Source organism: Corticium candelabrum, chromosome 20 (genome assembly GCF_963422355.1).
Source record: "Corticium candelabrum chromosome 20, ooCorCand1.1, whole genome shotgun sequence".
Classification (NCBI taxonomy): Eukaryota; Metazoa; Porifera; class Homoscleromorpha; order Homosclerophorida; family Plakinidae; genus Corticium; species Corticium candelabrum.
Genome location: NC_085104.1, coordinates 4,054,476 through 4,069,291, shown reverse-complemented (window position 1 = coordinate 4,069,291; position 14,816 = coordinate 4,054,476). Strand labels below are relative to the sequence as shown.

General features: G+C 40.1%; 1 protein-coding gene across 1 annotated transcript; it reads right to left on the bottom strand.

The window, feature by feature from the left end:
- Window positions 1-480: 480 nt before the first annotated feature.
- LOC134195686 (collagen alpha-1(XXV) chain-like) lies at window positions 481-12,623 on the bottom strand. Its single transcript, XM_062664756.1, has 14 exons — window positions 12,541-12,623; window positions 12,311-12,479; window positions 12,208-12,243; window positions 6,871-6,924; window positions 6,772-6,816; window positions 6,643-6,723; window positions 6,530-6,583; window positions 6,190-6,243; window positions 6,073-6,126; window positions 5,950-6,012; window positions 5,801-5,887; window positions 5,719-5,745; window positions 5,594-5,657; window positions 481-1,006 (listed from the first exon to the last, which is right to left on the bottom strand). Exons 2-14 carry the CDS (start codon window positions 12,455-12,457, stop codon window positions 636-638), a joined length of 1,137 nt encoding a protein of 378 aa, XP_062520740.1. The 5' UTR covers window positions 12,458-12,479; window positions 12,541-12,623; the 3' UTR covers window positions 481-635.
- Between the last annotated feature and the right edge of the window lie 2,193 nt (window positions 12,624-14,816).

The following is a 14,816-nucleotide window of genomic DNA, read 5'->3' as shown; positions in this document are numbered from 1 at the left end:
GCGACGCGCAGTCCATGCGGGAGCGCGGAACGCCGTCGCTGACGCGGTGTCGCAAAACTTGGTGGACTGGTCATTGTTTGTTTGGTTCATTTCTTGACCCGGCACCGCGGTTAGTGACACCAAATGTGGCGGCGTTGATATGCGACATCGACTGGACGTCGGACAGCTGGAACAATCGGTTTATTGCTGGTTTGGCGCTGGGTTAGCCCCGTTCACGTATACTGCACGTGAGTGGGCGTGTTGCCACGTGCAACCGTCAAGGAGCGTTGAAACCATCTTCACAAGTCGGTTGAGCGAATGCGCATTAAATTCAGTTTGAAATCCAATGGGCAAGCATTTGGTGTAAAAACGGTAAAGCGCATTGAATGCCGTTTGAAGAGTAGTGTGAAAAGAAGTTCACTATGCTACAAAGAAAATGCTTAATCAAGTTAATTAATTACCTAATTCTCGAATCAACATTTTAAAGATCTATATTTTTACGACAAAACGTGCAATGCTAAGCTAAAGATACAGTAAGTATTACTGTGTGTCGCAGTACTAAATTCAACAGCCAATCATAAGAAAGCAATGATAAACGATTTGGACGAAGAAAGTCTTATCGTGGACAGCAACAAATTCCAGAGAGCAATGAAACATTAGATCAAAAAAGCACCAAAGAAGGTGTACTGATGAGTGAAATAATATAAACCAGCTGTACTTTGAAATCGCACGGATAGTTGATCTTTATTCTTGAGTAGCAAAGATCGCCCAGAATAGGGTGTGTAGTAATCGCCGTAGTCTTGAGTATACGTGTGCGAGGAAAACTGGCAAGAGCCGTTGATTGCAACGCAGAATTTTGCTTCTTTGTAGTAGCTGAAACTGGAGCTGCTGTAAAACCTCATCTGAACGTAAACATAATAGAGACCGTCTCTTGGTACAGTAACAAATCCATTGCTATACTGCATGCCTCCACGAACGTAAGGAGAATAGGAATATCCACTGCCACTGTACCACTGGATGACTCGACCTGTCCCAAATAGAAAAACAACAAACAGTATATTAAACAATGTTTATTATCTAATTTGCATTAGTCGTTAGATGAGTAACAGCTAGTTTTAGCGTTTGTTGTATGATTGGGTGCTAATTAATCGTACCGCTACAATGGCTTATTTTCGTTATAAATAACCGCCGGCATAGCAACGTCACTGTAAACTGGATATTGACCGGCCAATTTAGGAATCCTCATGCAAATACGATCACGATCACGTAACACTCACATCAAATCAAATCCTACACACCTCACACCATTTTAGCGCCAGCAATCCGAGTAATCATGCATTCAACAAACACTTAAATCATAGCTGGTCCGGAGTTATCTTGATAAATTGCCTCGGTACTCTAAAAGCGTCGACCTTATACGTTCACTCATACAATCAATAAATATGGAAAGATAAAAGTAATCAAAACGCTTCATCGACCAGCTGCTCATTACTTTGCATATTTTATGATTTTTTCTTTTTCACTATTGCACTTATAAGTTTGAAATTGATTTGATTGTAAATTTCTGCTTTTCATTAGATGTACATGTTGAGATTGGAATACGAGGAGATGCTATAAAAAAGATTTCGTTCCGCCAGTAAACGAGTAAAAAAAGAGATGAAACTGCAACATTTGATTACCAATTTAAAACTGGTTATTTTGATAAAGATATGTTTCCTGATATATCATTAATTGATACACAAATTCAACTATTTCTTATTAAACAAAACATAATATACAACACGTATGTTATACGATATTTATCTAACATTATTATAATTATGAAATAGTATCAGTAATTGATAAAAGCAATATTAATTTAGATAACAATGTATAAACGTGCTGAAAATATATAAAAGCAGTTCAAGTTTGCATTTTTTGCAGTAAACATAGTTTCTTAAACTTTTAGCTATCATTATTTTAGCACAAATTTGCACATTAGTAACGTATGTACAGAGCGACTTTTTCTCTTTCTTAAATATTTTATCAGCAGTAAACTTACTCTGTTACTAATGTGTTTTCATTTGTGTCTTCCCTTGCGCTCCTGCTGTTCCGGTGTGTGTGTGTGTGTGTGTGTGTGTGTGTGTGTGTGTGTGTGTGTGTGTGTGTGTGTGTGTGTGTGTGTGTGTGTGTGTGTGTGTGTGTGTGTGTGTGTGTGTGTGTGTGTGTGTGTGTGTGTGTGTGTGTGTAGTGTATCTGGGGTTACAAATGATACCAACCGACAGTCCCCATATTTTTCGCAGACTCGTAGGGCTGAGCAGCCCAGATACACTACTAGAGCTCGAGCAACCTATTCCGTTGCACCCACCCGTGGTTAGCTCTATCTTAAAACTTGCGCCCTATTAGACAAATAGAATCTCTAGTATATAACAACAGAAGTGTCTGCAAAGACAGCAGTGACTGAGTTTGATGCGATAACTATGGTGGTATCTGGTCAAACATCACTTCTAGCTTGATGTATTAACCGGGTGATTGATTACGCGGCTCGAGGTAAAATGATTCAATGTTGTATCAACACGAGCATCCTAGGGTATGAGCTGTTATTATATCATGCGAATATACCCAAATTGGAAACCGGTCTTCAAGTTTTCACAAGCATGCAAAGATATGAAGTTGAGTCAGAAAAACATTGTCGGTCCACCAGACCTCTGAGTTCTTATGACGTTGCTATATGACAGTGCTGGTTGTCGATCTCGGTAAGACGATTTCTCAGCGAGTAGCCATGCAGAGTGTTCGAAGGGCAGATTGTTGCCTATGGGACATCTCTTGAAGTTACATGCCCTCTTATGTCGGTAAGTTCAAACGAGCAGACCTCACCATCGACGAAAGTATACGAATAGAGGCCGAGAACATCCATGTCACCGACAGATTTATCAAGATCCTGAAGGAACGTGTCGAGATATGCAAAGATGTCAAAGGCAATAGCTCCTGGCACGCTTCAATTTCATACATTCAAGAAAGTATTGATCGAGTGTTTCAAGGAATCCTAGCAACTGTGGAGTCGGAAAGGTAACGCGGAGGTCTTCAAAGTCCTAATAGATGAGATACCTCCTGACAAAATGCCGATGCCAGATCTGTTCAGGCATTGTCGCATACTTTTAACAAAAGAGACTCAGCGATATCTATTACACCATGCAAAAGTTGAGAAATGTGAAAAAGACGCGCAAACGACATCATTAAAACATCCTAAGGTAAAACATTAAAACATTAGAGGCTCTAAGAGATGCGCCCTATTAGACAAAAAACCTGATGTATACTATATGCTATGGCGATACCTTTAGAAATTCTTGCTGCTGCTCAAGCGGTACGTTATCACGGCTCAACTATTGCCGAATTTACTGTGCGTACACAAATCGTTATAGGAGTCTATTGGTTGGGTGTCCCAATGCATCCCAATGGGAGAGATTTCATTGCAGACCGATATACCCTTTCTCCTGATAGAGTCATAACCACGGCTGCCACTTGCGGTCATACTGTTATTGTGCATCTAGCATGACAACTCTGCGCCACCCACGTCAAAGAGGTTATGAACATGGCTGCATATGGCGGTCACAATTACGTCGTGCGATTGTGTTACAACAATGACAAGGTCGATCTCGACGAAGTCATGGAATGGGCCGCAGAAGGTGGTCAAGAGGCAGTCTTCGGCTTATGTAGAAAATTGGAAGCGACCAATCTCAAGTCGGATATTTTATGGGCTGTAAAATGACGGTTGCGAAAACATGCGCCTGTTTCGTGATTGGGTGTCACCAATTTCGATCTACCCATGCCCTGGGCAGCAGACGGCGGCCATGAAAATATAGTGCGATTATGTCGGGAATGGGAAGCCACCGACGTGGACAATGCTATGATATGGGTCACAAGCGATGGTCACGAATACATAGTTCGCATGTTTCGTGATTGTCAACTTTCACAAAACATGCATCTCATCGTTTTTCTTATTACATAATGTTAGGTTGTTTATGTTTTTGAAGATATGTTAATGGCTTAATATATTTGTGTTACTTTCTACATCTTCGAATTTCTGAGTATATAACATTTGATTTTATATGGACACTAAAATATCTTTTCTATCGTTTGCTAATTAAAGCAAGCTATTAAATGTGTAAATAAAAGATTCAAAATTACATTATGTTACTCTGCTATTTTGTGCAATTTAATTGATAAAATCTTGAATTATTAGATGTTAAAGACAAACTAAATTATTAATTTATATAATTAATTTTATTTCTTTTATAATCTTACCTATAAATAGTGCAAATAATAATTAATAATTAACCTTATCCACGGCAGTAGTGCCATATATGGTCATCTCATATGCGATATATTCTTCCTTTGAAGTAAACGATGATTCGTCCAATTGGCAATGAGAGACTCTCAATAAATAGAATCTAGCAGTCTTAGGCCCCCACTTTATACGTGCCACTGTTACTCAACACTATGCATTGGTATCCATATAAATACCTAACTCTGCACACCTGGAGATTGTTAACCGGCGAACACTGGATAGCTGTTTTTATATATGTAAACAATAAGTATTATACGTATGTCTGTATAGAGCCGAACAAAAATGCTCACAGATTTTCATTGTATCCCATTTAGACCATGGTTACCACGAACGTAGATAAAGTCAATTGCAACGAAAAGACCAGCCTTGTTTCCACAATTTCCTACCAACAGGTTTTCTGTGATCATGCACCTATGCTATAAGCATGATATAGTAACATAGCACATAGAATATAGCCTATAGCAACAAAAACTTGTAAATGACCACATTAACTATATGCATTAGCTCGGTTTGGTATGCTTTAAGTTTATATTAACTCAATATTTATCTTTTGTTCAAGGTGTAGCAATGTCTTCGATGTAGAGTTAATATGATTATCTCTAACTTTATTTGTACTAAAATACACGCAGTACACGCATGCACGTGCAAATATGGATAAAGACATGCAGTAATTAACAGTCACAACTCCAGCCTACATCTCCATGAGTTCTTGCGAGGTAGGCAAATCCGTTAACGGCGCTGAGCTGCAATCTTATAACGTCGGCATTAGCATCTCATGTCAACTGTGATGTGGGCAAGCTACATCCCACGTAAAACTGAAACATGCAGATGGTGGAGATGTAACAAATCACACACCCGCGAGCGCGCTCAAGCACGTGCACTCGCACGTACACACTCACTCACACAAACAAACTTACAAAGAAACAAACAAGTAATTTTAAAAATTAAACTTAAAAGAGTGTTTTGAAAATTAGTATTATCATCAATCGTATGTTTGCCCAAACACATATGGTTTAACACTATAAATTTTTATCTACGTCTGCAAATTTTATCAAAGCGTGCGTACATGTCCTGTTCTGTATAAGTGTGTGATGTCTTGTGGTGTTGTGTGTGTGTGAGTGTGTGTGTGTGTGTGTGTGTGTGTGTGTGTGTGTGTGTGTGTGTGTGTGTGTGTCAGTGTGTGTGTCTGTGTTTTTACAATACTACAATTACACATTATTAAACTGGATATCGCTTATAGTTATAATGCAATAATCTATTCATCGTAAATTTTATACCAGATATTACCAAAGGAAAAGCTTCCCTGACGGCCATTTCCTCCTACATGAAATGCAGGTTTGTCATAAACATTCTAAAAATAGAAATATTTATATACAACTAGATCAAGGTTGACGTCCTTGTGGTATATTTACCAGCAGATCAATTTTCATTTGAGTTATCTATAAAACGATTTCAGTCAATAATTATAACATTTGAGTTACACAATTTGCTAACATTTTTTATAATTTCTTTTATTATTGACTGAAAGCCAATGACAGGTTCACAACATCTTTTCATTAAATTTCTTGTGTTGTCGTCGACCTATAAAATTAAAGAATTATAATATACTAATACGAAGTAGATAAATATTTTTATTTCATTACCGTAGGTCCTGGTATTCCTTGACCACCTTGTTCTCCTTTGTGCCCTGTAAGGCCTCTAGCACCCTACGAAGTAAGACTAATAAATAACATTGCAAAATTATGTAGCTTGCAAATGCTACAGACCTTGACGCCTTTTCCACCGGAAGAACCATCTGGTCCCGGATGTCCTGGTGGGCCCTGTGAATAATTACAAAATTAGAACTGATAATTCTGAGATAGCAAAGTCATCATTTATTATACCGGTTTTCCATCTAAACCTGCTAAGCCTTGTGATCCTTGGTATCCTTTCTCTCCCTATTAGACACAAACAGATGAAAATTGATTTACTATTTCCGTGTCAATACACTCCACTTACAGCATCTTTTTGATATTAAAATAATCAATAATTGATTTATTTGCAATAATAGTTTTTATTGTCTAGATTTAATTATTTTTCAATCAGTAATTGATGGTCGGATACAGTATGTTTTAAAATTGCAGCCGCTAAGCCAGCAATTTTGCACTTCAAATGACAAAGAAAGGTGCAGTACAATTGTTATATTACACAACACTTTCATCATCGCAACGTGTATAAAGTAACCTTTATTCCTTGGACTCCTTTAAGACCAGGCAAACCTGGAGGACCTACTGGACCCTAACAAATACAATTGATAATTACTCAATCTAGTACTCAAAATAATATAATATGTTTACTTGAGGTCCAGTATCTCCAGTTACTCCTCGTGGACCTGACACTCCTTGTTTTCCAGTTTCGCCAATTGCACCAGGAGGACCCTTTCACAATACATTAGCAAGCTAAATGTTTTGTTGAATAGAACTTACTACGGGACCTCTTGGACCGGGTGATCCACTTGAACCCGGGTCGCCCTAAGTATTTAATCTTATTCATTGTTTATTGCAAAAGCTGAAAACAAATGTTACCTTAATTCCGTTTTCCCCGAATAATCCAATGTCACCTTTCTCGCCAGAATAGCCCTATAGTATAACAAACAAAAAGCACTCATTAGAAAGGTTTACACACACTAGCACCCACACACCTGTACATACCAACCTTTACAAATGTCATGGCTATAAATATTAGAAGATAGACAAAGAGACAGAGACACAGAGAGACAGAGAGATAAACTGGCAAACGATTAGACACAAAACACAGGTAGACACTTATCGGCCGGCATGCAAACAGACAGTGGACAGATAGACAGAAAGACAGACAGGCAGACAAGTAATTTATTCTCACTTAGACTCTACTTGTACATATGCTAGGAATTTGTTAAAGCTAAATAGTCTTTGCAAACAAAAACTAAAGTTAGAGTAATGAACTTGGTCTTGAATGTCAAAGTAAAATAATCTATCTAAATCACCATAATTAGGTAACGAAGTTGAACGTTTTCTAAGAAAAACTTTGACAGACAGAACAGGCAGACAAAAAGACAGACAGAAAAGACAGACAAACAGACAGACAGCTAAAGAGACAGAGAAATACATGTAAGGCAGGAAGACATTTAAGCAGACAGACAGAAGTTACAGTTTTTTAGATAAAGTCTGTTTACTTTTAGATAAATGGTACACAATTTCAATCAGACACCATCTAGCTAATTAAATGCGATGCTTACCCAGAAGAAGGCAACGAAACACACAGCGTTTTGTTACTATTATACAAAGAACATTAGCTGATAATAAATACATCCTAGTATTCCATATGCTGCATATGGTACTTAGTTCCGATGACTAAGTGGTTTCCTGGTAATTATTATGTAAAGATGGTGGCACTTTGATAAAATTCACTGCGTTATCTGGGAATGTGATGACTAGCCTTTTGAAAAATGTTTCGTTGCAGCTAGTATCTCAAAGCTCTAACCGATGACTTCCCTGGTATGACTCGAGTAATAGTCAAACACTGTCTCTGAATATGTATGATTTCTGCCAAGGTACTGGCAAAGCATACTTCACTGAAAGTACTTCAACTCCCACATACACGAAAAAGACACCTCAATGACAGCAACTGATAGAATTGTGATTGTACAAGCCAAGATCACCTGCTTCCAGTTTCCTGTCAAATTCTGAATAGGAGAAAATGCTACCGTTACCATGACAACAAAATTTCTTTGCCGACAATAGTAAACCTGTAATGTGCATCACATGCTGTCAGTAGAACACCTAAGCGTCCTTTTTTTGAAGGTGCAATAAGAAGATCCCCGACAAGCAAGAGCTTGTATGGTAATGTGCTTTACATCAATGGCACCAACACAGTTTGGCAATTCAAACGCTTTTCCGACTCGATCTCGGCTGATGCCTTAAAATCGTTTCTATTAGATGGTGCTTTCATACACTCAGACTGAAGAACTTGTAAAAGCGCAGTGCATGTTGTCTTGATAATGTGCCATGATTAAGTTGTATGACGGTGCAAGATTGATCAAGTGAAAATTTGAAGAAAACTGACTATTGGAAGTTGCTTGATCCCATGTGATGTAAACCGAAAGCCAATCTAAATAATAAACAGTTATCACTACTGCTAATCTGCATTTCGCAATACTAGAAAGACAAATTAACCGACAGTTAAGCAGACAGACAAACAGACAAAGAAACACAGGCTGTGTTATTGTACAACAAACTGGTACTAATTGCAATCTCCAAATTCCCTAAAAATTTGTTTAGTTCAACCTTAGCATTGTGTCTCTATAAATAGCTGGTGGAAATTGTCTTCTATACCAATTACAAAGATCAGATAAAAACAGAGAGTGAGACAGACAAAGACAAACTTTTACGATAATCTATCAAGAAAGACAGAGATAACAAGACAAATGGTGCAACTAAGTCTTTTACAGTTTTATCACATGTACTAACATTAAAGCATAAAAAGGTATTGAAAGACAGAGAAATTAACTTATAGACAGACAGACAGACAAACAAAGAAACAAAAGACAGATAACAGACCAGGCCGATGGAGCCGGGGCGGCAGGGGCGGCTCAGGCCGCCCCACTTTTTGAAAACTCGACTTCAGCCAGCGCATACTTTCGGTCTAAAGGTAGAGCTGATTAAATAAAATAATGTATTTGGTCATCTACCGGATTACGGCTCTACTAATTTGGTGACTGGTTTGAAGTCTCCTACAACTTCTCTTTCGTTACCTGGACTCTATTCCCCAACCTCTGTGACAGCACATTGTGTGCATGCTCACTACTCACGGATGTGTGCCAACCCACCCATAGCGTGCGCTAAGCCACACTCTCTAACTCTCGCTAGGCCGCTCCACTTTCAAGTTGCTTCCGTCGGGCCTGGAGACTGACAGACGTGTTTGTGTGTGTGTGTGTGTGTGTGTGTGTGTGTGTGTGTGTGTGTGTGTGTGTGTGTGTGTGTGTGTGTGTGTGTGTGTCACTGTGTGTGTGTGTGTGTGTGTGTGTGTGTGTGTGTGTGTGTGTGTGTGCATGCATGTGTATTTAGTAAAGATGTAGTGTGCAGTCTAGTTTCGTCAGTTCTCGTGTATATGTAGTAGATGTAATAAAAACGGACATTTAGCTATTGCTATGCTGCTATAGTTGCTTTCTAAAAACATGTATGTATTGACAAACAGACAACAGACAGCTAAAAACAAACAAACCAACAGACAGTGCACATACATCTTTGTAACATGTATCGGCATTTATGTATAAGCTATGATGAATAAAGAATATATTGATAGACAAACAGACAGGCAGACAGTCAAGCAAACAGAAAGACAGCAACAGACAAAACAGACAGAAAGACTTCTAACAAATAGCCAAAAGAAAGACAGACAGGTAAACAGACAGACATACCGAGAGATACACAAACAGATACAAAGACAGACAAACAGCAAGACAGATTATTCAGTACAACTTTGTTTTGTGTAACTCTAGCAATAGGTCGAAAACTCAATCTTTAGTTGTGGTGCCTTTACTGATATTCACTGTATGGCAGTATTGATGTTGAAAATAAAAGACAAACAGACGAACAGATAGACTGACGTAGAAGTCGCAGGAATGAGAGAAATAGCAGAAAAATGGAAAGGAATTAGACATATTTGGAAATGATGCAAGTCAGGAGATGAGCCAGTCTGAGCGCACAACAGCATTGTGTCTGTGTGTTCTGAATGCTTCAGGAAGAACCAAGAGACAAGTAGTCCATTTCAGACAGTTGACCACACATCATAGTGTTCAACACGAGAGATGGACCCAACGTAGAGCTAGGTGTACCGCTTGCTAACCCTTAGAGCTCAAACATCTTCCCTACATCTACCACCACAGACGAAGCCGCTGCATCAAGAAGACAAGAAAAGAAACATGCCAGACACGACAGAAAGAGAAGTGTCTGAGAGGGTTAAGTGTAAAGATGATTGATTCAATTGGTACATGCTATACATTTTGGTAGATGGCCGGGGAAATCATAGAAAAGAATATCCAGATCAGCTGTCAAAATGACCCAAAAATTAGTTTGAAAATAAAATGATCTGATGTACGTATATGACAATGAGAGGAAACGCTTTGCTATACACTACACAGCTATAAAATGGCAATGGAAGTGTTTTCCTAAGGAAATTTCAGCTCTCAGTGGACATGCAGTTCTCTCTCTCTCTCTCTCTCTCTCTCTCTCTCTCTCTCTCTCTCTCTCTCTGTTCGATTTGGTATGTACTAATTAGATTTACTGGACATGTAGATTGGCTTTAATTGCTATAGTGCTATATAGTTTATTTATGAAACATATTGACAGACAAAACAAAAAGACAGCTAGTACCCAGACAGTCAGACAGACAGACAGGCAGACAGACAGACAGACAGACAGTGCATGTAACCTAAGTTGATAATTTTTAGAGACCCGTGTTAGTCTAATTGATACATAACGGATTTTCGTATCTAAAGCTTGTAATAGTTCATATGTACGAAATATAAAGATATGACAGACAGACAGACAGACCAGCTGACAAACTGACAGATAGGCAGGCATGCAAGCACACAGAGAAACGCATTATCTAACAGAGAACGGATTGAGATAAAAATACCATGTGGATACCTTTTCCTGGTGAGATCTCTAGCTGACTGATGAACATTTGATATCGATCTTCTCCTCAACAACGACAAGGCAGAAGCTATTCTTGCCATTTGAGCATCATAGGTTTCCGTCGACATTCGTACGTAGGAAATGGCTCTCTGCATCTTGCATCCTCATCTCTTCGAGCAGGTTGTCAAACTCTTCTTGCTTTCTACGTCGTTAATTGAAAGATCCAATTTCATTGTTGTCGTCGTCTGGCTTCCGAGTGCCGATATTTCATAAGAAGCAGCCAGTCATCTCCATGCTATACGATTGTAGTGAGCATGCGCGTGCTGCATGTAAAAGTTAGCTCTCCCCACAGCATGTTTGCAGCCACGGGTCATTGCCTATTGTTAGGTGTACCGCCTTTCTGCGAGGGAGCAAGTACGTAATCAATCAATTTTAATAATAGTTAATTATTAATTAATAAGTCATAATAATTGTATTAGCTAAGAACTGAGCTTTCGATTGCAATTTGACGTTGTTCTAGCCTCTGTACTTGTCGACACTGCGATTCTAGGCCGCTGTCAAGCGTTTGCAAGCGGGTGCGTAGCGTTGAAATGGCAGATCAGTAATGGTACTTGCACGTCTTTGTACGCGTACACAGCTTCGCAGTTGAAGCTGCAATACATCCTACGGCTCTACTGCAATGCATTGGACTGCAGTACTGCTCACTAGCCAGCGATCAAAGATCTCACGCTACAGTCGTCTCCTACTATACAGACAACTACATTTGCACGATTGTTGCTGACAGCAAGTGGCGATACCGAACGAGAAGTAGAGATGATACAACCCCATCCGGGCTGCAATCCACACTCTGCATCTGGGGCGGGGATAGCAGTAAGTTGGAGTTGCTGACGGTGTGTCTATATTAGCGGGAGCGTCATCGTTTGACACCTATCTAGCATAGCGTTTCCGCCAGCGTAGTGAGGCTCGGTCGACCATCATCGTGACGTCGTACATATTGTAAAGCGAAGACTACAGAGGTATAGCTAAACCGTTAATTGATCGAGCAAGTGCAGCGTGTGGTAATTTAGATGTGTACACCTCTTATATGAGGTGACACTTTTGACACCATTCACACGTAATTAGAGAAACGACGTTTGACACGCCAACATCCACTGCATGCATGTGCTATACATATTGTAACTAACCTGGTACACTCTTCTAGCACTCATGCACAATTCTCTACATTTTGATCAACGAAACACTTACGCGTACGCCTTGAAGACCCTGATGGCCAACGTCTCCCTACAAACAGCACAATAATTAGGATAACGCATCAAGACGGAAACTAAACAAAGATTTATTTAGTAACCTTTTCTCCCTTTTCTCCAATGTACATGCTGTTGTTGCCATTCGTATCGGCTGATGATACAGTCAAAACGACGTTGCATATCATTGTCATAAGCAAATACAAATACAGTGTGTTTCTCTTCTTCTCCAACATATCAAACATCTGCATGGCTGCAAGACCCACACAAAGTCTAGATGGTGTTTGTTTGATATCACACAAACTATTTAGCCTGAACGATAAAAAAAACCTACACAAAGTCTTGCAAGATATTCGAAATCGCTTGATGCAGATCAACGCCAGACTTGAGTAGAGAGCACGTGGAAGAGCAACTGAGCTGAACAGTTCCAAGACTAAGAGTGGCGTGATTGCAAGATGAAAAGCAGCATTGTACTGCATGTCTCTTGAACCTGGCATGATTTTTCTGACCACAATCGCAATAGAAAGATGACCAATAACAATTTTGTAAACTCATATTTACATAAGGTACATCCTTGTGAGTGGGTTGCGGTGGACGAAAACGGCGTAACTAGCCTCAGGCCCCGGTCACACTACCTCAGGACTGGCGGCGACGTTTGCGTTTGCGTTTCACGCGTTTTGTCTAATTACATGCAAACGTAAATGTGCGGTCACACTTGTAGAGCGTATTTGTTGACTCCCACGTTCACGTCGGCGTTGATGTACATAGGTACGTTGCGTGGGCGTTTCTTTAGTGTTGGAAGGTGCTACTGTCGCTGTTGTCACCTTCGCGTACGTCTGCAACACTCGTTATAGGGTATTTGACCTACTGAGACTTTGCAATTGGTTCATTTGGTTTGATCGAACGTCAACGAGCGCCATGTCTGCGGATCGTGGAAAGTCAACAGCTGCAGCTAATAGGAAGCAGAAAGTCATTTGGTCGCCAAACGCGGAAGCAAAACTGACAGAGCTGTGGGCTGATGTACTTGGCAAAATATGACGGCAAAATGATGACAAAAAAATCCAAGGAGAAGATTGTCACCCAGCAGCTGAATGACTACTGCGATCAAGTCAGTCTTCAACATTTCTCGGAGTCGGAGGTGCGCAATAAATAGATAGCATTGTCAAGAAAGCGAAAGGGATCTATGCGCAGTATCGTCTTCCAAAAGGAATGGGGCGTGAAACGGATGATGCCGATATTGCGCTTGATGAGGAAGCTGCCAAATTAGCATAGCCTAACTTTGCTGTTTTTATTGATCACTTTCGAAACCATCCCTCACTGGGACCTGGCTCTGTTGACGACGCTTCTTTGCTACCTAATCTACCGCTATCTCAGCGTGCTGAAGAGGACTTGTTTGTAACCACAGGTGTTGTGGCAGAGGAAGCCCAACACCCACTTCCCACACGTACCAGACCACCTACACCTAGTTCACGTACATCAACTCCCGTACAGCCACCACTAAAGTCTTCGAGCGATAATGACGCTGAAGAGGAAGCAGCACCAAAGGCAAAGAAGAAAAAGAAGGCTCCCAAGACTTCAAGAGTTGGTACTGCGGGGTCTCAGCTAGCATTCATTCAGGCCATGACAGAAATGCAAGAATCTAGCCAAAGGCGACAGTTTGAGCATGACCAGGCTATGCAACTGCAACTGAAGCAGTTTGAAGAAAGGAGAGAGAGAGAGAGAGAGAGAGAGAGAGAGAGAGAGAGAGGCAGCAGCACGAAAGAAATTCGCCCTGAATGAAGAGGCAATGAGGAAAAAGATGTCTCAGGAGAGTCAAATCTTTCAAACTCAGCTTATGCAGCAACAGCAAGCATTTCAGGCTGAGCTCTTTAACGCCTCTTTTCTGATAAGCAATAGTTATAATTGAAAATGTCTAACTTGTTGCATGTCTTTTACATTTACTCAATGTCTATGTGTATAATTTAAAATATTCTTGAAATAACAACAATCTGTAGTAATTTAAAATATCTGTAGTAAGGCTAGACTTGGGAAATATCAGTGTCTAGGATTGATAGCATGAACCCAGTCTGCAAGGGTATCCCTGACACGTTGTGCATCATCATCAACTACATGGTGGTGAGGAGGACCTACAACATCATTGTTATAAGCAGCATCTTCGGGCAACCAGTCTTCTTCAAAGGGACAGTTGTGCCTCTCGCAAATATTGTGAAGAGCACAAGCAATTGTAGCTACTTGGCTCGCGAACTCCGGATTCTTGAGTTTGCTATGTGCTGTCACTTGCCATCGCCCCTTGAGTCTTCCAAAAGCCTGTTCCACTACTCTCCTTGTTGGAATGACTGAATAATTAGAGTTCTTTTCTCTGCCAACATGATTGTCACCATCACAACATTTTATGACAGCTGAACTGAGGGGAAATGCTGCATCCGCAACCAGAAATGGCCTGATTGATAATCCCCCAATCATTTTTTGATGTACAGTAGACAACCAAACGTCATTGTCTATATTTTGTTTCAGCTGACTGTTTCTGAATGTGTATGAGTCTCCAACAGACCCTGGCCAACCAGAGTTGACTGAAATAAATATTCCTCTGGCATGAACACACCCCAGCAC